Source organism: Amphiprion ocellaris, chromosome 17 (assembly GCF_022539595.1).
Source record: "Amphiprion ocellaris isolate individual 3 ecotype Okinawa chromosome 17, ASM2253959v1, whole genome shotgun sequence".
Lineage (NCBI taxonomy): Eukaryota > Metazoa > Chordata > Actinopteri > Pomacentridae > Amphiprion > Amphiprion ocellaris.
Window position 1 is genome coordinate 26216967 of NC_072782.1, and position 26707 is coordinate 26243673.

The 26707-nt window shown below is 38.6% G+C and overlaps 2 protein-coding genes across 3 annotated transcripts in view; one reads left to right on the top strand and one right to left on the bottom strand.

The window, feature by feature from the left end:
* Window positions 1–14744, top strand: part of rxraa (retinoid X receptor, alpha a) — a 112835-nt gene extending 98091 nt beyond the window's left edge. For both annotated transcript variants that reach the window (XM_023262933.3, XM_023262934.3), the window contains exons 7-11: window positions 911–1040; window positions 2804–2936; window positions 5359–5450; window positions 9803–9908; window positions 10246–14744. In XM_023262933.3, the coding sequence (XP_023118701.1) occupies window positions 911–1040; window positions 2804–2936; window positions 5359–5450; window positions 9803–9908; window positions 10246–10393 (609 nt within the window). In that variant the 3' untranslated portion in view covers window positions 10394–14744. The remainder of the gene's footprint in view (window positions 1–910; window positions 1041–2803; window positions 2937–5358; window positions 5451–9802; window positions 9909–10245) is intronic.
* Window positions 14745–14795: 51 nt separating this feature from the next.
* Window positions 14796–25550, bottom strand: wdr5 (WD repeat domain 5). The gene is made up of 14 exons (XM_023262946.3): window positions 25379–25550; window positions 24295–24404; window positions 23479–23587; window positions 22582–22655; window positions 21106–21195; window positions 20739–20828; window positions 20557–20640; window positions 18733–18788; window positions 18343–18389; window positions 17341–17416; window positions 17108–17141; window positions 16817–16891; window positions 16035–16122; window positions 14796–15866 (listed from the first exon to the last, which is right to left on the bottom strand). Exons 2-14 carry the CDS (start codon window positions 24370–24372, stop codon window positions 15766–15768), a joined length of 1002 nt encoding a protein of 333 aa, XP_023118714.1. The 5' UTR covers window positions 24373–24404; window positions 25379–25550; the 3' UTR covers window positions 14796–15765.
* Window positions 25551–26707: the final 1157 nt, after the last annotated feature.

Sequence of the window (26707 nt, forward strand, 5' to 3'; positions counted from 1 at the left end):
TCTCTCAGAGTAAAAAGATTGTTCCCCAGTCTTTTTCTTCTTCCTGCTTTAATGTTCATCTCTTCTCAAGACTTAAGTAGATCTAATTAAGTTAAATCAATGTCATTGCAGCTTTTCCTTGGTTCACCTGGCTCTTTTATTTCACCTGTCAGTGTTCCTGAATTTGAGCAATAAATGGAAAATTTACAGTGATGCAGAAACAGCTGGTTTTAAATTATTTAACAAACCTTTCGTCTCAAAAATGTTAATTTTCAGTAACAGCAGTGAATCCTATGAATGCTTTAAACAGTGCAGGAAAATAGAAATAGGCACATCACTATGAATGAATTTATTTTAGTTCATTTAAATGGATGATGAAGCAGAAGAGCACTTGTTAGGTGGCTTAAGTCTCAGTCAAATGACCTGCAGAATTCACAGTCAACAGAGTAAATGTGAGTTATGCACATATAGTAGTTTGCACATTTTACAAAGCCCCTCCTGGTGTAGTAATAAAGTCCCCTCTGAGCTCCTAAGTACTTGTTCTCTGGTAAAGTGTCAGTAGAACCTCTCGAGGGCCTCTTGAGCTCCTCGTAGCTGTCCAATAGGCTGATTTGTATTTCGGCTAAAAGGTCCCCAAAGAAAGAATCCACTCGGTGAAAGTTGTTTTTTCACCGGCAGCTCTCTGCAGGTATTTCCTCCACAAGCTGGGACGCAATCACTGTTTGTTTTGTCTTCCTACTTGCTCCTCTTCGGAGGATATTATTCACAGGATAGAACTCCTGTGTGTGAATGTGCAGTGATTAGTGACTCAGAAGTATCCAGACACCAGGCCAAAAGATACACACAGACCAAAGCAAAAATATTAAGACCCATTCATTTCATACAACAATTCAATACTCCCAAATGTGTTTTGTCTCTCTTTTTCTTGCAGCCCAATGACCCAGTGACAAATATCTGTCAAGCAGCAGACAAACAGCTCTTTACTCTGGTGGAGTGGGCCAAGAGGATCCCACACTTCTCCGAGCTGCCGCTGGACGACCAGGTCATCCTTCTACGAGCAGGTCGGTCAACACAGCTTCATAAAAACAAACTGGAGAAAAAGCAGCTTTGCAATTTTCAGTGATTGATATAATGATTAAGTTCATTTAGAATGATCATAATGGTGACTGATGAACATAATATAGCATAATTACAATATGATTTGAAATTGTGATGTACAAATGAGCATAGATTCCAGAAAATGCTTGAATTTAGAGCCACTGTTATTTGAATAAAAGTACAAAAATTAATTAGGTCAACTAGCCATATTTCCGTAACATAATTTTTACATGCATTTTGAAATATTGCATAGGACAAAGTTCATAAAGAATGTAAATTTTGAAGAAAATCCACCTATTGTTGCAAAACGTTTTTATGCTTGCCAGGCGTAGTTTTTTACTTTTTTGAAAGAGAGTTAATGTGCATAAAGGGACCTTTTTTGAATAGGTTTTTAAGTAGCAAACATTTCACCCAACATGACAAATCAGGTGTTCCTGCTTCAATTCCTGAAGACGTCTGTCCATGTTTGTGTTGCTGTAGATGTCTTTTTTTAGCTGGTGACAAACATTGCTTTTGCTTAGTTTACTCTGTAGTTCATAGCCATTCTTAACATAGACTATACTGGCACCTGCTGATGACACCAATAGTTTTTCTGCTCTAAAGTGGTGAATTGAAAAAAAGCCTACTTTGAAGTTTTTTGTTTTTTTTTTTTTAATCTTTTTTTATTTTTTTATTTTTTTGCAGCAGTTCAAAATTTTGCTTTAAATTTGATCAACAGCTTTATGGAAACACGGTTACTGGTGACTAAAAAGTAACAGATGCTAGTGTTAGCTCTCTATTTATGTCTCAGCAGAAACCTTCCAACCAAATGTGAACACACTAATGTGGTTATAACCATGAATAACACTCATGGTCAAGTGACTGAAACAAGAAACAGACACAAAATCACTGTATGTATCTGCTGTATGTAGAAAAACAAAGAAACCGAGCAGGATTCCAGAATCGTCGACATAAAACAGAGAGGAATAATGTATCTCTTCTGCTACATTCACTCACGTCACATGCAAGAAGGTCTTTTGGGTTCTCCCAACACATTGCCCTTGTTGCCTGCTTGTCTCTCCAAATTATACCATTATATTCTAAATCTACCTCCAGGAAGAAGAAAAAAATGCTATTACACACCCATCCCTTACCCTGGAAAAAAAATCATCCCATCCTTTCTTATCCTTTGCACATACAATGATGGAGAGACTTCAGCAAAGCAGAGAGAGACGTTATTCTGCAGAGCTCGTCTCTTCTCGGCTCTCAGGTTTTCTATAAATAACCGCTTTAGTTCTGCTGTATCACAGATAAAAGCATCCCGGCTCCTGTCATACCCAACTCAACTCTGGGGAGAAGAGGCGAGTGTTGCCAGGCAGAACAGTTAAAGGAGCCCTGTCACTCAGAAGGCAGCGTCTTGTGTCTTCGGTGCTCTCTGTGTCAAGCCCCTGCTTTGGCACATCAAGCCTGTTGTCTTTATTGTGATGGCAGGCGCAGTTCATCCCTTTTACACGCTTGTCTCTTTAGAAAGCATGATTCAAATGTCTTAGTAATAACCTGATGCCTGTGCTTGAGAAAGCTGCACGCTTTTACGGCACAGCTTAATTGATTCATTGGAATTCCCCCTTTGTTGTCAGTTTCATTTTACTTGAATGCTGTGTGAACTTTTGTACTAGGATTTGCCTGTTTTTTTAACTTTTTTTTCCTTCACACTTTTCCTCGATCCCTCTCCTCGTCTCTTCCTCAGGGTGGAATGAACTCCTCATTGCATCATTTTCGCACCGTTCAATAGCGGTTAAAGATGGGATTCTGTTGGCGACGGGGCTGCACGTCCACCGCAACAGCGCCCACAGTGCTGGAGTGGGAGCCATCTTTGACAGGTTATTATTGCCATATTATTGAGTGTTCTTGCACATAGTTGTCCTTAAATTCATGTAATAAACTGCGGCAACTGCTTGCATAGATAATATTTTAGGTCCCACTTTCAAAGTAACTTGTAGCTAATGTTTTTCTTATGTTAAATCTGTTAAAATGCTTTTTAGTCCATAATGAGACATTAATATTGACAATATTTGGTTTGCGAGGTTGGGAAAAGTAGAGATGGACTAATATGGGTTTTTCTGGACCAATACTGATGCTGATAATTCATGCCATAAAAAGGCTGATGGCCCATATTTGGGATTGATATACATTAAATGTAATGTTTTCATAGCATGCGATAACAGAGAATCTGTTATTCATAACTAGGCTTCTTCATTAGTAAAGGTGACTACAACTGAAGATGTAATATAGAAATAGGAGTGATTTGATTATCTCCTCTGTTTATGTGGGAACAACTAATCAGTTTGTCTCCTGCAGTTCTATCTGCTGTTCTTCTGTATTTTCTTAATATATCAGTGTTCTATCACTTTCATTGCCCACTAAGGTCCAGATTTTAAAGCATTACTAATTATTGTTTTTCAGACTCTGTGTCAGGTTATCTTTGGCTACTTTCTAACGTAGCCACTAGTCGTTAGTCTAGCCTTAGCCCCTGTGAGAGGAGTTAATTTCCTGGTTTGTGGCAACACCTTGTGTTTCTTCGTCAGTTTTTGCTGCTTGAGAGACATTTCTGAGACCATGCATTGATGACAGGCAGAGAGAAGAGGTTGCATCAAATCTTAAGTCGAGCATTTAATTTATTAATAATTGGCTAATAGAAATGCAGAAAATTACAAAAAATGCCAAATATTGGCCACGATAATTGGCTAGGTTGATAATCAGTCTACCCCTAATGAAAAGGTAGCTAACCAAGCTATTAAAGCATTAGTTGCTACTTTAATGTGCATGTTTTATTAAAAAGCAGTCTTCTCTTTACAGCATGTGACATTTTATTTTTTTTCAATGAAATATGACATGAATGACTGGAAATGACAGGTGTGCTTCACACAGAGCACAGCAGCACAGGAAATATTGATTGACTCCAGTTTATTAAATATGTACACCTGTGAGCATCAGGGGTCATATAGATACTCTGCACAGGAAATGTCAAAAAAAAAAAGGGTAGAAAAAAATCCATACACAATTCAGTCACAGTGAAGTCGGTGAGCGTGCAGAAAAACCACCCGGTGACTGTTATTGACATTCCTGAGCAGCAAGTTGCCTGACGGACATGAAATCTCACACAAGTTTGCGGTGTGTGTTTCGGCAGCATGGCAACTTTGGGCATAACTGACATGCACCGTTTGGAGAGCTTCAACATTTTTCAAGCAAGATGCATGTTATATTAATTGGGATATGCATTATTCAGCAGAAATCCTGGCAGTTTTCATTCATCTTGAAGGTGAAAAGTGCAGTTGTGAGAGCCGAGAGGGAATTGGCAGCTACAGGTGCTGTCATCCGACCCATACAAACAGCAGTCTAACTTTCAGTATTTGGCTCTTCTCTCCCCTCTGATTACAGGCCTCCACGCTCAGTCATCAGCAGCCACAGGACATATTCCATCTCTACATTAACTGTGGCAAGCATTAAGATACAGGGAGCTGATAATGTTTCTTTATCTACTCCGCTCTCCCTCTTCACCATACAAATGAAGAGACTGATTAACTTAAACACTTGAGTCCTTTTCTCTCGCTCTCTCTTTTTCTCTCCCTTTTTTTTATTTTTTACCCCTGTTGTTTCTCCTCGGAGCAAATTGAATTAGAATGAGCTCAGAGCCACAATTGACTTTACTATGCGAGTGTGAGGGGCAGAAAGAAACGGAGTGAGAGGGAAAATAAAGAGCGCTGGGGAGAGGGTGTGACCGAGTCAAAGAAGGGTGAGGAGTTCGAGCGACTCCATGCACCGACACTCCCACTGGTGACGTCGCACGCAGACAGTGGGAGTGCTGGTGTTAGATTACAGCTTGTGTTTACTCTGTGGCTTTCCTTTTATGAAAACCATGTACTAAATATAATTACTTTGCAGGGTTGTAAACTTTTCCACTCTTCTAACGGTGCCTATGTGGGCCCGGAGCATGCTTGTGTGCATTCGTTTTTTTAAATAGATGTGAGCAGGATGGCGGTTGAAAACATATTTTTAATGAACCAGTCTGGATCTGGATAATTCACATGAAGTAGTAGTGTGTCATTTGCAAATATGTACCAATTAGGCTCAAATGGTTTCCTGTGATCTTAACTTTTCTGGCACCCGTTTGGTTGTTTAATATAACACAAAAATAGTCTAGTAGCCAAGAGTTAAAAATTGACTAAGTATTTTCTACCACGCCTGATTTTTAATGAGCTGCGGCTTTAACTTTGTTGGGGGTTTTTTGTCTCTTTTGTGCAGAGTGCTCACAGAACTGGTGTCAAAGATGAGGGACATGCAGATGGATAAGACGGAACTGGGGTGCCTTCGAGCTATTGTCCTTTTCAACCCAGGTAACTATCGATACATAAAAGTTTTTATTTGCTGTGGCAGCTGAATGAAGCTGTACATTGTACATTTCAAAGAAAAACAGAGCATATACGTCTTATACTTGTTTCAGTTTTACTCTGAACCACAACAATTATTAGTCAGAATACAATTTAGGAACATGTCTGAAAGTTGACATAGAGGGAGTCACATGCTGACGTTCTGTATTTCCACCACATGCTTGTCCAACACAACACTGTTGTACCAGCTGGCTTTAGTAATACACCCATGTATTACAGTACAGTTGTGTTTTTGTTCAAGTTTCAAGATCGTGTGAAAATGTGCTGTTGTGTTACTACTGTTTCTAGCTGACACAGACCTTCATGTTGCAAGAATAGATGGTGACTCATTCAGAACTCAAATTTTAAAGTTAGCACAACTCCCCCCTTTGATGAATATCAAGTTATTTTGACTTGATTAACAAATGCTGCAGTATTTTTATATACTGGAGAACATATAATCAGAAAAATATGCAATTGATGCTGTTGCTGTTTATCTCCAGCTTGAAACTGCAGTGTACCGACGACAGTCTCAGGAACACAGACTTCACATTGGTTGCAATGGTGCTTGTAACTTTTTCTTCCTCACAATTTAGGTGCACCCAGCTTTGTTTGTTTTTGTGGTCCTGCACAATGCATTATAAGTTACCATTTACATTACTGATTTCATAATACATTATGTAAAAGACTACCCGTAACAGAAATGTAGATGCAGACAAATGTTTTGTACATTTCACCTGCTTTTTTTCATATGATCTGGAACTTAGTTAGTAAAAGGGAGCTCTTGTTTTGCTGAATTTTATGTGGTCTTGTTTTATTATTATTTCTGACTCCTTACGGCTTCAGTTTGCTGCTGCAGGAGGATGGAAGTTGTTTTGCTGGCTAAACACCTGTCACTCCACAGGATAAGTTTTTTTTAGACGTTTACTGATGTTCCCTAAATGTCTCAGACGCATCAGAAGACCGTACAATTTACCAGTGTTTACAAATGCCACACATGCATTGGTAGGTGCTACAATTTACGAATATTTCTTTAAATGCCTCACATACATCTGCACTTGCTATTAGGGAACAGAGAAGCCTCTAGTTACCACTCAAATATTGTAGTAATTTAGACATGTCTATGAGCAAATATTAATTTTTAAAGAGTAAATTAAGTCTTCCTGATGTCAGATTTACCTAAAATAGAACAGATGGATTTTATCTACCAGGTCAGGCCCTCAGAGACACATACAGACAGACCTCCTAAATGTCAAATGATGTAAATGTATTACAACTCACCATTTTGTAGCGCACTGTAGGTCAAGTGTTTGAGCAGACTTGTAAGGTTGACAAACTTGCAGAAAGTTGCACCGGGGTCGATGGAGGTAGAAGCACCGACTTGGGTTTGCAACCGTGTCGAGTTACAAATAAGCCCTTTTAAGGCATGAAAGGATTATTTTCCATAAAAAATAAACTTCTAAATATGTAACTTTGATACACAGAGAGGAGTTTTTTGGGAGTTTAATCAATACCTGGAGAAGGATTTTAATTTTGATTATTAAACTTCTTCTTGTAGGCTTAAAAATGGACTTTAAAAATGTGTATTTTCCTAATTGGCTTCGGTTACTATCAGTTCCTATGGTTTTCATACTGGAAGATAAAGTATCACAGAGGCGAGGACTACTCCTGCAGGATCATCCTCGTCTCCACTGCCCATCAGCATTTTACATGCTCATATTTTCAGCCAAATGTGGATAAATACGCCACTCTGTGTTCATTCATACATTTTGAACACACTGAGCATATTGATGGGAGGAGGATTATGCAACATTATATCAACAATTATAAATGTGTAGCTTTTGGGATCCTTTTTTACTGACTGAATCTCACATGATGTCTGATTACCACCTTTCAATCCCACTTACTACTCAAATCACAGCGGTTGGGTGGAGAATTGAATTGAATTTTGTGTCTCAGCTTGACCTTAGTTGTCTAATGTGAGATTTGGAAACTGATTTTTGGTGTCTCTGAACTTGACCTTGGACCTTTCTTCAGGACCTGAGATCTGATGATCTGGCTAGCTTTTATTGAGGCCTATGCGTTGGTCATGTCACTCCTGCTATGAGTGTGCAGTTCTGTTTTTAAACCTAATCCAAGTAGCATCTGAGTATACGAAACAAGCCATAAATGTGACCCAGGATTTTAATGACTCAGTGTGGGAGCTTTTGTGGATCTGCACACTCCAGACACACTGATCCACTGTGTTCCACATTTTGTTCAGGCCACATCCAGGCCCACTGGCCCCAGTTCACTTTTCCGCCTGATTCCTTGTTAATTAGGGATTTGCAAGACTGGTCTGACTGGGAAAGGAAAGTTTGGGATGGCTAGTGTGGAGGAGGGGACAGTGATGCTAAAAAGGCCCTCAGTCCTTCCTTTCCCACACTGCGTGGTCTGGTCCATCCATGAAACAACAAATGTTCATTCATTGTTGATCAATTGTGCAAAGCTTTGTTCATCAAAAATGTTAATCAATGACATGTTTGTATTGTTAATCAAAGACGTGTCCTCCGCGAAGCTTGAATTAGCACAGTGTAGACATTGCAGTCTTAATTGGACTAACCCAGAATGTGGTGACACACGTTAACAGTGAGTCTGTGGGGTTAAAATTCAACTTGTATGTTAGTAAAGTTCACCTTAACATCATAAACCAATGTAGGGGGACACTGAACTAAACACTCTGATTGTTTACAGACTAAAAGTTTCAAATTTGAGAGCTTTTGGTTCTTACAGTTGCAAATTGTGGGACTTTTTCAAATAGAAGAACATCTGGTACATTCAAGTCTTTCCCCAATTACTTCACATAATACTGATTAATCCTACTGGCAACCAGTAAATCTGTAAATCTCTATGTATTTTTGCAGTATGCTGGACTTTTAAATCACAGTGCTGTGGTTTAATGCATTTTACTTTAACAAGCAATAACTGATTTGCCAGAGCTGAAGAAGATGAGACCAACTGTAGCAACGTAGACGGCTCCAGCAAGTAGTGCTACATGCACACTGATGTGTTTACATTTTAAAATGCTTAGTTTCTGCTTCATTTACACTACTGTACTCCACAGTTTTAGGATCCCTAAAACCGAGACTCTTGGAATCACTGCTGACCCCATTGTTGTTTGACAGCTCTGGTGTTGTGTTGCAGTTTTACCAGCTTTCAGCTTCAATATCTTCTTTTAGTAGAAATTGAGACTTTTTAGTGATGCAGACACCCGTGTTCGCTTTCTGATTGGGCCGTACTTTGACTGCATTTATCCCCTGATTCGTCACACTCCTATCAAATAACTTTTTTCAGAATAAAGCAAAGAAATATGCCTTGACGAATGGCTTCCTTCAATATAGACACAGAATTAGACCACAGACATTGCTTACCTTGTTGCCTACATTGATAAGTGTTGTGCAGTTAATCTGTGGCCTTACTATTTGCCAGTGCTCTTCTTCCTCCACAGTATTTACAACTACGCAACCAACCCTCTGCTTAATGTTTACACCAGCACCCACATGCCCAGTGTATGTGAATGCCCATGTGATATGCCTTTACAGGCACGTTAGTATGCACTGGGATTACTTGTGAAACAAAGCTAAAACACTCATCTCCTCCTTCCAAGAAAAGTCTTTGATGTTCCAGATAAAAAAACAAACTGCATTCAGCGGAGGGATTACGATCTAAAAAAGAAAGCGACGTCATGAGCACATTTCAATGGAAGGGAGAGATGAAAGTTCTGCAATGCAGGTTTAAAGAAAAAGCCTCAATAATTGACCATTTTAATGAGAGGATCTGGTGGTTCTGTTACAGTATGGGGACATTTTTGGGTTGACTTCTAATTGTGAGGAATTACTACAAATCAACACAGTTGCTTTGAGTGACCACCTTCATCCTGTGATGAAACATTTCTATCCTGATGAAGACGGACAGTTCTAGAGGACATGATGGGGTCACTAAATGGTTTGATGAATATGAAAACAAGGTAAATCATAAGCTATAACCTTTTCACTCACCAGACCTCAGCCTAGGTTAACACTTATGGATGATTTTGGTTTGATTTGTTAAGACAGTGGTCCCTATCACCATCTTCAAAACACCAAATGATGGAATATCCTTTGGAAGAATGGTGTTTTAAATCTCCAGTAGAGTTCCAAAGAGACTTTACATTGGTTTCCTTTCATTTCTCATCTGTCTGTACATGCTTGTAACTGTTGACAAAGGAAAAAGAATGTCCAAGTGTATAAAAATGATAACTGTAGTCAGTGTTACAGTTGTCTTTCTGTGTCTCTCCATAGATTCTAAAGGTCTGTCCAACCCAGGTGAAGTAGAAGCTCTGAGAGAGAAAGTCTATGCGTCTTTAGAGGCCTACTGCAAACAGAAATACCCCGAGCAGCCTGGCAGGTAGGATTATAACCACAAACACCAAAGCAATATTGTGTATATAACGTGTGTACTGCTGAATTGAAGTGTGCATTTCAGAGACAAAGAAATCAAGAGCTGGGTTCACGCTTATACTTTATCTCCCAGGTGTAATTAATGTTTAAAGCTTCAACCCAGACAACTTCTCAGAAGGTAGACGTCTGAGAAACAAATTGAATACGTTCACACAATGGATCAGCCTAATGAATAGCTTTGAATTCACTTTCTTATCAGTTGAGACTAATGGCTTGCACTGTATTTCAATTTTTGATGAGTTTATTTGTGAGGTTTTTTTTTTTTTTTTATTGTGTCATTACAGGTTCGCCAAGCTGCTGCTGCGGTTACCAGCGCTGCGCTCCATCGGGCTCAAGTGTCTGGAGCACTTGTTCTTCTTTAAACTCATCGGTGACACGCCCATCGACACCTTCCTCATGGAGATGCTAGAAGCCCCTCATCAAATGACATAATAGCAGCGAGGGTTGAGCCCTCCTCACCCTCCCAGCCTCCCCTCACAACCCTCCTCACTCTACATCCTCCAGCAGCCCTGGATCAGGAGCAGGGCCCTGTTTTTTAAAATCCCATCTCCAGCAAGGGACAGATCACATGACGACTTTGGATGGAGAAACCTTCCCTTCCTCCCTCTGCTCCTCCCTCTGTCCCTTTTTAACCCTCGACTCCCTTTGATGTGTTTCGGAAACAGTGAATTCATCATGCCTATGGGTCTGTTTTATACCTTGTAAAAATATATAAATAAGAAATATATATATGAGAATCACACAGCTACACGAGCGACAACAGCGGACTGAAGTGAGGACAGATGGAGGACAGAAGGAACATATTGAGCCATCGTTTTGAGCTTTTCGTACAGCTTGACAAGAAGAAACAAAAAGCAGAGATGATCAGGTTTTAACACCCACCGTTATGCTTGCAGGTATATTCTCAGAAGCAGCGACGATGTCACATTGGACACTCAGCGTTGTGATCGGGACAATCGCGGACTCGCGGGAGCCTCTAGACTCGGACCTGAGCCCTCTCTATCTTTCAGGACTGAACTTACTTCGGGCAGGGATGGTCGGGGAGAAAACGTTCGCTTAAAGGAACTCGTCTGTTCCCGCCTGACTTGACTGAACACGTCAGGTCTTGCACTAGCTGTTTGAAGTGTGAGCTTTCTGGAAGGTGGGTTAACAAGATTGCAAGTGCTCAACAACAAAAAAAAAATTAATCAAAAAAACCTCAGGTCTCTGCCCTAATTCCAACAAATAGAACCATGTCTTACTCTACTAGCACTGTGCAACATCAGGGGAGGATGTCGTAATAGTCTACTAATCAGCCCTTCAGTACAAATACAGAGATGGAAGAGCTCGTTAGACGCAATCTGCACACAGGAGCACGCAGGCTGTTTAAATTAGCCACGTGTTAGCTTTATGCTACATGAAAGGAGGCGCAGGAACAACTTTTGTCATCCCAGTTACAACATTCGGCCTCTATCGCAACCTTACAGGTGATCACAACCAACTTGGATGGCTGGAAAGTGAGCGCACAGTCCCATCTGTGGGGAAAACATCATATGTTTTGCCGGCCTCTGAGCTCCTTATCGTCCCTCCTCCACCCTCCCTGCTTCTTATTTCATGTGAATTTCAGCACACCATGTACACCTCCACACTCAGAAATCCCCACTGTCCAATGCAGCGGGTATTAACGTTTCAAAAACACCTCATATCTACCTGTAGTTACAACCATACACAGTATTGACGTTATTTTCAGTTTGCATTTTTAACAACAGCGATGCACAATTACCTCTTTTATCTCCATCCGTCAGAGCTTCAGTTCTCGACACTCATCTAGGCTAGACAGCATGCAAGAGAAGCGCTTGTCATTGCAGCAGAGCCATTGTTTGTTTATTTGTTTGTTACTTGGCACTTAACCTCATGACAGTGGAGTCGGGTTCCTGAACAAAGAGCTGATGTGGATGTAACTAACCTCTGAGGTGGAATTTGGCCGCAGCCCAATCAGGAAACACCACAGTTATCTTCCTCCTCAGAGGGACTCTCACTCGCTCTGTCTGCACTTCTCTGGACAACCAAGTGTCATTCAAGTTGAACTGAAATGTTAAATATCTCCATGTTTTGTATAAATATGCTTTATGCCCATATTCTGCTTTTTTTTCTCCTCCTCCTCTCTGTTTTTTTCTCTAAATGCTGCAGCTGCTGCAAAACTATGCATCGAGTGCATTTCCAAAGATTGTCCACAGAGCGGCTTAAACAGGTCTGATGTCTTTTAAAGCAGGTGTTTGGGAGGTGTGGGTGCACTGTAACGTTTCCCTGCACAGGAGTAAATATTGTACGGCTTTTTTTTTTTTTTTGCCCATTATTCCGATGTTCATTCTGCTCTAGTTTATTTGCCCTTGGCTGATGGAAACAGTTATTAGCTGTTTCCGTCATTTTCCTCATCTGAAAATGTCTTATGGAACAGTGTAGCAAGGCAGAGTTTCAGGATATGTTGGATAATAGATATAACTGAGTAGAATATTAGACAAGCGAATTGAATTCAAGGACTTTCTGCCTGTATCTGCATTCTCGTCACTCTTTCATAAGCACCTTGACACTATCTTGACCTGGGAGACAGAAACAAGATAAACCTGAGCACTGTGTTTTCATTATTCCTTGATGAAAAAAAAAGAGTTTTAATGCAATGTGAGTGAGTGTATGGAGTCTTGAGCGTGCCACTTGTAGATGTTTTCTGTAAATTTGAATTGGTAAATATAAATATGAATTGAAATTACATTAAAATTTTGCATCAAAAAGTGAAATAAATCCCATTTAAGACGACATACTAATACATACGGAATTAGTAAGACGATTTTAAAACTGAGTCACACGGCACAAACAGCGAACATTGACCCAACTCATTTTATTATTGCTTTTTTGCATAATCAAGTCTAAACAAGTCTGTAATTCTTCTGGTGGCACTGTCAAGACTCCATAAGTTCTGACTCCGACCAAAACATCTATGACAAAATGGCCATATGTCAAATTTTTATCATGATATGGGGCTAGTTTCATAAAGGGGCATCCAGTCGGGGAGGAAATATGTAAATGTCATTCCACCTCTGTGAAACTGATTCCAGATCACCCATGATCTCCCTTCTCTTATGATGAAAAAGCAAAGAGATGGTTTGTACACCAGCTCAGAAATGTCAGACGACTGGAGCTCGACTGCCCGGTTTACTTTGGGTGAAAGTTGATTTCGGATAAGAGAAGGTGAGAGACATGGTGGTGATTTCAGAGCTATGGGACCCCTCTAGTGGAAGAGAAGCAGCGCTGCAAAGTTACTTGAATTTTTCTACAAGTATTTAATCAAGACGAAAAGATGGCACTTTTTGACAGCTCCGTATTATCAACTATGTTCCTTTTGGATCGGACAGAACCTCAGAGTCTCTGCATGTTAAACCTGAGAAAAAGTAGCAATAACTTCAATATGACCTATTGGCTATTTTCAAGGAGGTGGCCTGTATTGTTATTATTACAACCTATCCAGGTGACAGTATTAACTGCCAGCTTGAGCTGAGTTTACAGTATTTATATACTTGTTTACCTGTTACAACAACAAAAAAAAAACAAGTTCATACAATTTCAAGAGAAACTCTTGTTGAGATTTTTTGTAAGACCAAAATATGACTTATTTCTCTTTTGGAGGCTGATTTTAATCAAGAAAAGCAGGCATCAAGCAATCAAACACTCGTTTTTGGACTGGTTGAGCCCACTTTAAAGTGAATATCATCCCGTTCTCTTGAGTCTGATGTCTCCTCCTCTTTAGTTTACTGTGATTGGTGACCACAGGTACCTAAAGCCATAAAGTGGATGATATGCGAGCTTACTCCCCTACAGGAAAGGGACAGACGAGGATGTTCTTGACGAGATAGAGACCATCACCCACATAGAATGATTACATGAATGCTTTATAACATAAAGCTATATTTTGTTAATATGTATATGTGTATATATTTATAAATATATATAGACGGATCTGTTCCTTGACTATTCCAACATTGAAAGAGGGAGACAAGTCTTTCAGACCAAACTGATCCACACCAGGTGTTCTCCAGCTCAAGAATTTTAGGGTGTTTCTTCACAAATACCTGAGAGGATTTTAGGTTTTTTTGTTTTGTTTTTTTAGCATTTTGACCTTTTTAAAATAAATTTTGATCAACCAGCAGAATCGCAGCAGCTCTAAACTCAAAGGAACCAGCTTCTCAGCAGTTTATGGGACCTCAAAAAAATATGAGAGATAAAAAATGGTTAAGACTTTAAACCCTCCAAAATGTGTGTTGCTTAGCAATATGTTTAAAAAAAATAAGCGTAATCAGGAAAAAGCTGAGCTTGTGACACATTCACTGCTTTCTTTGTTGCATAGACAGTAAAATGTTCGAGTTTTAAAAAAAAAGAAGAAAAAACACTTGGAAAAAGATCTATTTTTGTACAAAGGTAATTTTATCCCTTGCTCATGTACTCTGTTCTTTCCCTTTTCTTCTGTGGGCTCTTATATATGTTTGTGGAAAAGCTTATTCGACGAGAACATTTTTCAGATTGAAAATGTAAGGTGAGAGGAATGGTCGGCTTTGGCACTTTTGGTAACTGTGTCGCCTTTACTTTGCCATTTTTCAACCTGTCGCTGCAAGATGGGAATGTCTTTTCATTGTATTTTTTGTCTACTTTAAAAGGAGATGGAATTTTTGTCATCTGTTCTTTGTGGGTTGTTCTCTGATGTTCTATCTTTCATGGACAGAAAAAAAAAGGTTATTAAAAAAACTGAAAGTGACTTGATGCCTGTCAGTTCTGTGCGATATTGAAGAAAACGTGCGACACCACGTGAAACATACAAAAAACTGCTTTTATTAAGTTGCGGGTTATAGCTGTCCAATGCAAACATGTATTCCACAAAAATCCAGGATAACTACAGAGAACAGAGGCTGCCGGCTGCATGTGCAGAACTATGAGCTAATCAAGCAGAGAACATAGAAAAACAAAGACGGTTAAAGTAATGAAATCGCAATACATGTCAGTGTCATATGTACAAATACTAGAACACAGAATAACCGCATTTGGTCGCTTTTTAAAACTAAAATGCTCAGATTGTTTTAAAAAGAAGGGCGTCAATTTAGTGCTCCGATAAAGATTGCAAAAGAAAAAAGTTTTTTTAATTGTCAAGCCATTAACTGTGATATTGTGTCAAATCTTCCTTAAAAATCAGCACAGAACTCAGGAAAAAAAAACTTGTACAGCACTGACATTAAAAAAAAATTGAAAATTGATGCAAATAAATAACAGATAAGGTCCTTAGATACCTTTATTTTTAATCTAAAAGCTTGACGTTAAAGTCACTTCTTCACTTTGAAGTCATGTAGATGATACTGCAGTTACACAGACAAACTCAAAAGGCAAAAGAAATTATACAAAGGCCAAACAACCATTACATTTATTGTACAAGAGCAGAAATGTGTGCAGAAGCTGCTATGAGGCAGTGACATCACGGTTAATGCAGTGTCTAAAATACGAACAGAAATCACTCATTTGACTAATGAGACGACAAAATGTGGCACGAGTTTTGGAGAGTAGAAGTAAAAGTCTGCTGCAGAAGAGTGTGTGTGGCTGATGTGTCTGGTTTGGTTCTCCTTGTTGAATTTCATTACCTAAAAAGCTCACTGCGTTCTGCAGGAGCTCTCCATTAGAAAAAAGAAAAAAAAAAAAAGGTTCGCTTGTCTGACAACAAAATGTAGAATAAAAAAATTAAGAAAAAAAAAGAACACGAGTGGCCCAAAAAATCCAAAGAAAAAAAAGGTTTAGCAGTCGCTTTTCCATAGCTTGATGGTTTTGTCGTTTTCTAAAGCCGCAGATGCGATGATGTTCTCTGTCGGGTGGCAGGCGGTCGAGATGACGACGTCTGCAAAGAACAGAGGTGGATTTTTAAAAGTGCAGAACGGCAAACAAAAGTTTTTGTAGATACTAATACACAGCCACAAATATCTGCTCTAAAAACTGATTAGCATGGCCTCCAAAGACAGAATATTTCATCCCCAGAGATACTTCAAATCTGTGTTTTGTTCTGTACCTGTGTGGCCCTGGAGTTTCTGCACGATCTCCTTCGTCTGCAGGTTCCAGATATAAACCATGTTGTCCTCTGAGCCCGACACGATCCACTGCAGGGGAGAAAACGCTTAGCTTCAGCTCTGAGTTGCATTTTAGTTGCAAAAGTGATTTCACAAGTGTAAGAAAAATATGCAAATTGCAAGTACAGCATTTAAAATAAGACAATGAAATCCAAGCATAAATTTCCCGATAAAATCAGTTTTACAGGGATGTAATACTGGATATCCATTCGGCTGCTATTTTCATGTTCATTTTGGATCATTCAGAATCAGAAATACTGCCTGATTCAATAAATACTCAAACATTAATGTTAAAGAAGAAGCTAAAAGTAGGAAAATGTGAAATTGAAGATGTTGAACATGAATCCTCTCCTGTAGTAGAATTAACATATTCTTGTACCTGCTATTAAGCTTTAATTATTTACTCCCTTGTGTGCACCACATATGTGTCTTCTTGGTTATTTTCTAGTTCGCTTTAAATGGCGACATTTGCACCACACTGACCCACACAATGCTTCTCAAATGGGCAAAATTCTAGAGAATTACCTCAACTTCCATGTAAAATATTGCTGACATACTTCGATGCAGCATTTCCAAATAAAACTGTTAACTTTTAGCCTGACGGGTGTTAAATCTGCCGGTCAGTGTTCATTCTGAAGGCTCTCTTGGCCGATGCTGATGATAACATTTGTGGTGCAACTGTAAAAAAGACAACAAAAAAACCCAAAAACACATGAGCGCTTACCTTCCCACCGGTCACAGAGAAATTTGCAAATATGCAGTACTTCTCGTTTTTATGGCCCGTGTATGTTTTCAAGCACTGAAATGTTGGAGAAACAACAAAATGTTAATCATCTCTATCACACAGTTAAAAAATATCACCAACAGTAAAATCGAAAATCTGGTACAAATTTGCAAGTAAATATAAAGAAATGACATTATGAACAGGTATTAAAAGCCGTCCAATGAAGACACTGAAGGATAAAAGGCAGTTAGAATAAAAGAACGAGGTAATCTATAGAGCAGAGCGGCTTACCTTTCCTTTGCTGTAGTCCCACAGCTTCAGCGTGCTGAAAAACAAACACAGCGGCGCATCTGTCAGCTCGCATCAACACATCACTTACTTTATCAGAGGTTCCGTTCATTCTGCTCATTTAAAGCCAATCATGGTGTCATGCTGCCCTCTGCAGGCGAACATCGTGTATGAACTGCGTGTATAAATAATAAATTGGCAAACAGTGACTTTACTGCAGTGTAGGTGCAACTCACTTGTCAAGTGTAGCAGCCAGGATGTATTTCCCATTGGGGGAAAACTTCACAAATGACACAGGAGGGTTGTCATCGTCTAAGACAAACACAAAAACAAATAACATAAATAGGAGGAAGTAATTTCTAAATACCACTTGGACCTGTTTGCACTTTTATAAAGCCCTTTTCAGACATGGTGGCTGTTACTGTCATTTTTACGATAATGTTTCTCACGGCTTCAAAAATGCACTAATAAACAAAAATAAAACCTAAACTAATAGCAAGTGCATCTATTTACGATTCCCGAAACCCTAAAAATTTCGTCCATGTGTGATTAGAATCTAACTACTACTTTACCTACAGTCGTATAAAAACATCCTGACAGATGGTTCCATGTCGGTGAATTGGTAAATAATGAAGTTATTTTGTTTTTCTATGTGCATAAATACACAAAAGTCTCTTGCTTTAGCCGTGTTCATGTTGATGTTACAGGTATTTAATGAACTTAAAGGAAAGACTCCTACAAACAACTGGAGGCGACAAACAAAACTTCAGCCCCTGCTAACCCTGGATTACATTCATCACTGGTGAGTCTCATGAATTTAACCTGTTTATTCTGTTTTCATAGCAGTGAAGTTGCTATTTTTATCAACATTACAGTCTCTTATAGATGTGCCATAGTAGAGCAAAGTGAATGAGAAAGACGTTTTGTGATTCTGACATGCAAACGCTGCCTTTTTGTGCTCAGTGATGTTTTTAGACCAATATTGATGGTGAAATGTGGAGTAAAAAAACTCCTCAAAAATCACTTCAAACTATATAAAGTACTGTCACTTGTGTGAGAGTAGAGATGTGGAAACGTTTCACAAAAAAGATGCCGCCACATTCCCGTTAAGGATTGCACGTCTGAAAGGAGCTTTTCAAAAAAGAAAGCTACGTTTTCCGTCTGCCAGTCGCACCATTTAATGACTGTTTTCTGTCACAAATAAGAGTTAAACATCTGAAAGCTTGGATTGATCTTACCTATGAGCGTCTTTAAACACTGGCCTGATGCCGTGTCCCAGATTCGACTGTGAATGAAAGATAACACAAGTGCTATTCAATCAGGGGTCATTAAAGGCCTCTTATTGTGAGGCGGCGCAGTGAATAAACACGGCCGTTGGATGAATAGAAATGCAAGTCGTCCACATCAATTACAACGTGACAAAAAGTGAAGCAGAGCATTTATTCCTTCACGGAAGAGAGATTTCCTCTGGATCAAGTGCAACGCTATTATGTCCAGAGTGGAGCGCTGCCAGATCTAGTCAAAGGAGAACCGGGCAAGCTTGTTTTTTAATAAAAATCACTGATCTTAACTGAAGTATAGTCACACTTTAGAGGTCAATATATTATTATAACACGGTGTTTACTCACCAGAGGCCATCGTAGCTACTGGACACGATCAGGGAACCGTCTCTGTTGAAATGAACCTGCAAGCCGACACAGATCATCACACAGCTGGTACCACGTTTATGTGAAATGGATGGACAGATGCATTATCGGCTGATTATCTGGCATCTTCCCGATTATCGGTATCTGTATTTTCTTGACAGATTATTGATAAATTAAATGCGCTACTTAAACTCTGATGAGCCTCTTTTATCTGTCTGTCGTCACTCTGTGGTCTCAGAACGTCTCTCAAGCAGTGAAAACTGAGCAAGAAACACAAACCAGGAAGTTAGCTTCTCTCACAGTGGCTAAGGCTACGCTATGAGCTGGCGGCTAAATTAGAAGGCAGCCACAGATTAACCTGAAACAAAGTCTGGAAAACAATAATTAATAATGCTGTAAGATAGGGCTGTCAAACATACAGACCACAGGCCAAAACCGACCTGCCAGAGGGTCCAATCCGGCCCGCAAGATGACTTTGAAAAGTGTAAAAATTAACAGAGACGACATTAACTGTGGGCTGCACAGTGGCGTAGTGGTTAGCACTTTAGCCTTGCAGCTAGAAGATCCCTGGTTCGCGTCCAGGCATTCCTGGGATCTTTCTGCATGGAGTTTGCATGTTCTCCCTGTGCATGCGTGGGTTTTCTCCAGGTACTCCAGCTTCCTCCCACAGTCCAAAAATATGCTGAGGTTAATTGATCATTCTAAATTGCCCGTAGGTGTGAATGTGAGAGTGATTGTTTGTCTTTGTATGTAGCCCTGCGACAGACTGGCGACCTGTCCAGGTTTGCCCTTGTCTTCATCCCAAGTCAGCTGGGATAGACTCCAGTCCCTCCACACAATGAGGATTAAGTAGTGTACAGATAATGGATGGATGGATGGACATTAACTGCAATTTTTCTCACAACTTTTATGTATTTCTTATGTATATATTTTATACATTTAGAAGGCTGGGCGGATAACTTAACTTTCTTCTTTCATAGTTCCCACTTTAGTTTGTATGGTGGTGTGGTCAGGATTACTACTCAGATGTGAAATTAATGTCAATTTCTAGATATTGACAAGTTGTTTTGATGAGAACAACATCAGATCAGTTCCAGATACCTGTGACTGAATGTTTTCTGTCTTTGTAGATATACTGTGATCTATAAGTTGTAATGTGTAAATGATAAATTGAGGCATTAGTAAAATTTCACTTACTTTTCTTCAAAAATTTAAGGTTGTTCATAATGCTTTGTAAAAAAAAAAAAAAAAAAAAAAAGATCATTAAATATGAATATTTTCAAAATTGTATTTTTTGCACTAAAACGGAGGGAAAAATTTGGAGTTGTGGTGATTCATAGATTATTATGCTCTGATTTTACTAGTACGGCCCACTTTAGATCAAATTAGGCTGAACTTGGTCCCGAAACTAGAATTTATTTGACAGACTTGCTCTATGATATGGACCTAAGTGGGAAATAAAAGTGATAGAACAGTAAAATATTAAGAAAATAGAGAAGAACAGCAGGAGACACACTGATCAATCTCAGTTGATCCCACGTAAACCCTAATTTAATCACTGCTATTTCTATTTTATATACTCAGTTATTGTCACTGTTGTTAATAAAGAAGACCAGTTATGAATGACAGGATCTCTGCTGTCACATGCTGTTGAAACGTTACATTTAATGTATGTCGGTTCCAAATATCGGTCATCAGCCTTTCTCGAGTACCAATAATTGGCAGCAGCTCTAAAAAAAACCCGTAGCAGCCCCTAGTTAAATGGCAAAGTTTCGTCTAACGTTGACAACGAATCAACAAACTTACAGCAGAGACAGGATCAGAATGAGCCGGCAACGTTTTCAAACACTTCCCAGTCTTCACGTCCCATATCCTCACGCTCTCGTCAAACTGGAAGCAAAATAAAATGAAGCAAATATTCCTCAATGTTTAGTTTTTTTCTCCAAACCATCTAACCTCTAAACATCTGGATTCCATTTACAGCTTACCGATCCCGACACAATAAGGTTGGACTGGGGGTTGAAGTTGCAGCAGAAGACATAGTTGCTGTGGCCTTTCAGAGTCTTTAAGCACTTTCCCTGGATTAAAGTAGAAAAAAGAAAGAAGAAATGTCACATTTATCACCCACAGCAGCACCGGTGTCAACCCGTCTGCAGCTGGGTCGCACTAAAGAAGCGAGAACAGCTTTGATAAAAAATTTACGTCGACACAAACCACAGATATGAAGGACAGGGATTCCATTTTCCTTCTTCATGAATGTATAATGTTACGAGACAGTGTGGCGAGTGCAGATAGAGTCCGACTAAATCACAGTCTGGACACTTAAAGGAGAGCACAGTGAAGCTGATCCCTTACCGAGCTCACGTCCCAGATCTTCAGGGTTTTGTCGTCCGATGCAGACACCAGGAGGTTGGAATCGGAGGACCAGGCCACGTCAGATATGCCCTGCAGGATCATGGGAAATATTTAGAACTTAAAGCTACTAGGACAGCAAGTGTAGAGCCATGGACGTGTCCTAGTGCTGCATGCAGCTCTTCCCGGAAACTCTTTTCAAACTGGAAATATACATTTCACTTTTAAAAATCTTTTCTTTTTAATCATCTTTCCAACATGACAAGCCATTAGCTCTGTCTAACTACCCAGAATCCTTTTGACTAGTTGTAATTACACTGTGACGAGTCAGAATTTACATCTACGACATCTATAAGGTCATTCGGACCAGCCATGAAGACTAAAAGCATCTGTAATTCAGTTTTGTCTAGTCAAAATAATAGCTGCAGATATCTCAAACAGCAGGATGATTTGTTGTGCATGATCCCATTGGGCTGCTGCACAGTTGGTGGTTAGCACCTTCACCTTGCAGCTAGAAGGTCCCCGGTTCGCGTCCCGGCCTTCCCAGGCTCTTTCTGCATGGAGTTTGCATGTTCTCCCTGTGCATGTGTGGGTTTTCGGGTATTCCGACTTCCTCCCACAGTCCGAAAATATGCTCAGGTTAATTGGTAACTCTAAATTGACCAGAAGCGTGAATGTGATTGTCTCTATATGTAGCCCTGCGACTTGTCTAGGGTGTCCCCTGCTTTTGCGTTAAGTCAGCTGGGATAGACTCCAGCCCCTCAGTGACCCTAATGAGGATTAAGCGGTGTATAGATAATGCATGGATGGATGGATGGATGATCCCATTGGATACTGACACAGCAAAGCATCTGCACAGCGTTAGCAGAAGTAATGGTAGCAGCTGGGGCCAGAATCACTGGAAAATGCCACGAATCGGACGAGTTTATCAGCAAGGAATGTTTGTAGAGAACGAGAGCTTTGTTCAGTAGAGAAGTGTGGTTACAATGTACTAGAACTCCTCTGCTGCTCTCACACGGGAGCAAAGCAGCTTGCAGAACCTTTGTATGTTACAATAGTGAGTCACCTTGCCTTCCATTTGTCATAGCTTCTCGCTTAAGAATGTTGCAAAAGTAGGCAAGGAATTTAACCGTAGTTATATGAAAGTGGGTAAACAATTAGTCATAATTCAGCTGCAGATGTTTGCTGTTAACAATGTGGATTTCTGTAATAATAAGCCTTCTGTACAATAGTGAAAGTAACATCATCTGTCCTTGGTAGAGTGATGATGTCTGAAAGGTTCCTTTCAACAAGGAATTCCAGAAATCTGTGAAACATAACCAGTCCAGCTGTTAAAGTTTAAAACAACTTCATATTGTCAAGGATGCTACAAATACTCGTGCAGGTATAAACAATGGTAACAAATACAACCCCATCTCTCTGACAACAAAGAGAAACATTAGCAATCAAGCAGCAAACATGAGAATCCGTCGAACTCACAAGTTTGTGTCCAGATATGGTTTTCTCAAACTTGCCGTCATACGCTCCCCAGATTTTGATGAGTTTGTCAGCAGCTGTAAAGACAAAAAAAAATTTGCATTCAGTGTTTGTACAGTCTCTGTGACTATAGATTCCTACGTGATAACCAGTGTTCCAGAAGCAGTTGCTGCTTTATTACAGCAGAAAATGACTGGAAGTGGAATTGATTCTGTAGAATCACATGATTTGAGTGAATATGTTCACGTTTTGTTATTTTATATGCAAGTTTAGTTTTAGTTTTATGTTTTTGCTAAAAAGGATATTGTATTGAAGTGCATGTAGGTCTGTCACTGTCTCATAATGAAGGAAATCACTTTAATTTGCAGCCAAATCAAACTAATTAACTAACTAACTAATTTTACTGATTGAATATTCTCTGTAATAAACACTAATAAACTCCTCAGTTTTCTTACTTGTGTTCTATCCGCTGCAGTACCAGCAGTTTAAACGGATGACACATAAAACATATTTATGTGATTTCTGCATCACCAACTAAATACATGCCGGGTTCCTATAGCTTTAGTTTTGGTTGAATACTATACTACATCGTAGATGTCCTCCCGTGTTCTGCCAGGACAGTTATTTCTGCTGCACAATGCACTCACTTCCGCTTTTAATGCTGTAACACGCATGCCAAGCGCGGAACCCGAAAAAAAAATATCTTTAGAAACGTGTTTAGATAAAATAAGCACCCTAATGACTTCAGCTTGCATCATTTTGTTTCCTTTACGTGACAAATTCCCTGATAGATTAATCAATAATGAAACTATACTATAGTTGTAGGCCTGATTTACTTTGAGAAACATGAGGGTTAAAGGAAATGTGACAGTGGAGGTTATAAAAGGAAAAATAACTCACATGAGCTGGCAAGCCATTCTCCACTGGGACTGAATTTGACGGAGGACACGGCTTTAGTGTGACCTGCTAATGTGAACTTCAGGCTGTAGTTTGGCTTTGCAGGTGCAGACTGTAAGTAAAAAGAAAATATGACATTTACAAAGTCTAAACTGATGTGTGACAAATAGACAAACATTTATCTAAAATGGTATCCAAAAAAAATACATGTATATATCATACATACATAACAACAGGATTGAACAATCTGGGCAAAACATCGTGTTATGACTTCTCTGACAGATGATGAAATTGCAACTTGATTTGGAATATATAATAATAATAATAATAATAATAATAATAATAATAATAATAATAATAATAAATGTTTTTTCAGTTTAATATTCACTGTTAAATAAATTTAAAACATGATGGAGCCTTACCATATGAGATACAATTGAAACTGTGATTGTCACACAACTAAAAATGGTATGAATTTGTAAAACCAAGGGAATCAACAGTTGAAATCTTGATGTATGCAAAATGTATGCATTGACAAATGAGTAGCATCAGTGAGCCCTGAAGATTTCATTTTGATTGAGCAAAAAAAAAGCAGTGCAATATTTATATCATTATTTAATATCAACACCTTGTTTATCTTAAATGTCAGCCCTTGCAATTTGCTAATTGCACTGTTTACTATTGCTATTTTTATTTGAAATCAACTAATTGTTCAACCCTACATAGCTACGCAAACACAATTATAATAAATACACTCCAAAGCAAAATGCTGCAATCACAGTGGAATGGAAATATTAGCAATAATCCATAAATCCAAACCTTGCTTTGGCTGGCAGATGCTGACGGGACAACTGGAGGTTTTGTGTCAGTCTCTGGTTTCTTGTCTTCTGTAGCCATGGTGGGGAAATTAGCATCTACTGTGGACTATCCTGAAACGGACATTAAAATAAGTTAGGAATCTTTATGATTAAGTAACCGGTAAGTACTGCCATTCACAGATAATCAAGGTGAGACTACAGTATAACAAACTGCACACAGATTTGGACTTTTGTAAGACTGCAGCACAGGATTAGGAGATCTACCAGTATGTGGATGTGAAAGACAGGCATCTACAGATTTAAGAAAATAGCAATAAAAGGATAGACTTATGCCTCTTGATCACAAGACGACATTGGTATCGTACAAAGCATATACTAAACCATTATACACCATGTTTATTTGCATCTCTTGATCTCTATCGTGATTACAAAATGCCCAAACACATATTCCCAGTGGTTTCTTTAAGGTTTATACTAGCCAGGTACACTTTAGCAGCTACTCAATAGACAGGACTGAATTCATGGTTATAAAATGACACTGCAGCTCCCACTAAACATTCTATTTAAACCTATTGACCAAGAGTAGAGCTAGCTTCTGTCGCTACGTGGTTAAACATTCAAGTCGTACGGCTGCTTTCTCGTTTAGCTTAAAATGTAGCTATTTTAGCTAGCTTTAGCAAGCTAACGCTAGCTTCCCTTGATATGGGGACTAAAAACGGTTAAACGGGAACACTTCATTGGATCGATTTGCATTTATTTCAAATATGTTAATGTTAAATCGTGTTTAAATGCACTAAATGCGAAAAAAACGGAATTTCAAACAAAGGGCGACACGGGATCTCTTCAATGTGAAGTTCAACTGACACACTGATCATATTGATACGATAGCTACATATCTATCTCAAGATTTAGGATTTGAATAGGTGGATATTGTTTAATCGTGAATGCATTTTATTTTAAACGGCAGCTACATGTAGCCTGCTCATACAGCCGCCTGCTTTAAGTGCACTGATGCTGTTGACAAATCGGCTCCGGAGGGGCCCTCTATTCAAACAATGACGATCCTGGCAAGAGCGGATACTCACCGGGATTATTGCAGCTTCACAGTCAGAATGTGACTCCTGTTAAAGGTTGGAAAGGAAAACTGCACGAATATTTATTCAGACGATCATGGAGAGCACGTAAATTCGGTGTCTGTCTCTAGGATGTTGTCCTGTGGGGAGGACCTGCGAAGAGAAGCGGGGAATGTGGTGTGCTGAGGCTTTACGCATGCGCATTGCGCTCTGAAGTAACGGGAACTAATGAGGGTCAATTGTCAAAGGCGAAAATGCAGGTTTTTGAGCTTAAATATTTGCTGAGCCAGTTTTGTCCATGCTTTATTCATTTTAATCGCTTTAAAATATGAAGTTTATCTATATAGTTTAAATATACCTATGCTTCATGTGCACTTCAATACCATGTATACATATACAGGAATTCTTTATTTTTATCAGGTTATTCAATAATAACGCTCTGTGAAAGACACATTTCTCACGTATAAATTAAATCTTCTTGTTTGGGATGTTTCATTAGTTCCTTGTCCAGTTTTGTGCATGTTTTATGAATTTCAATGGCTTCAAATGACCATTTTAATATATACTTTAAGTGAACATGTACCTACTATATGGAATACATATATTTTTTAATCAGGTTGTTCAATCATAATACCAAGGGTACTAGGTAGCACACTAATGAAATAAATGCTATCAATCAATCAGACTTTATTTATATAGCACTCTTCATACAAATTAAATGCAACACACCATTCCCCACATCATATTATAAATGAAGGATTCAAAAACACAGGGAATGAAGAACTTAGGAACAGCTCAATGTGTTTAAAAAACACATGCAATGTGGAAACACAGATGAGATAAAATTAAATAAGATGAATGAATGAATGAATGAATGAATGAATGAATGAATGAATGAATGAATGAATGAATGAATGAATGAATGAATAAATGGATGGATGATTCAAGATTCAAGATTCAAGACCTTTATTTATCACAAACACAATTATACATACCATAATGCGCAGTGAAATGTATTGTGCATCTGTTCCAGACCACAATAAGAATCAATAAGAATAATAAGAATAAAGATATACAAGAACTCAATCAATCAATCAATAAATAAATTACAATATATATGAACATATATATGAACATATATATGAACATATATTGTATTGTATTGTATTGTATTGTATTGTATTGTATTGTATTGTATTGTATTGTATTGTATTATATTGTATTATATTATATTATATTATATTATATTATATTATATTATATTATATTTTATTATATTTTATTATATTTTATTATATTTTATTATATTTTATTATATTATATTATATTATATTATATTAT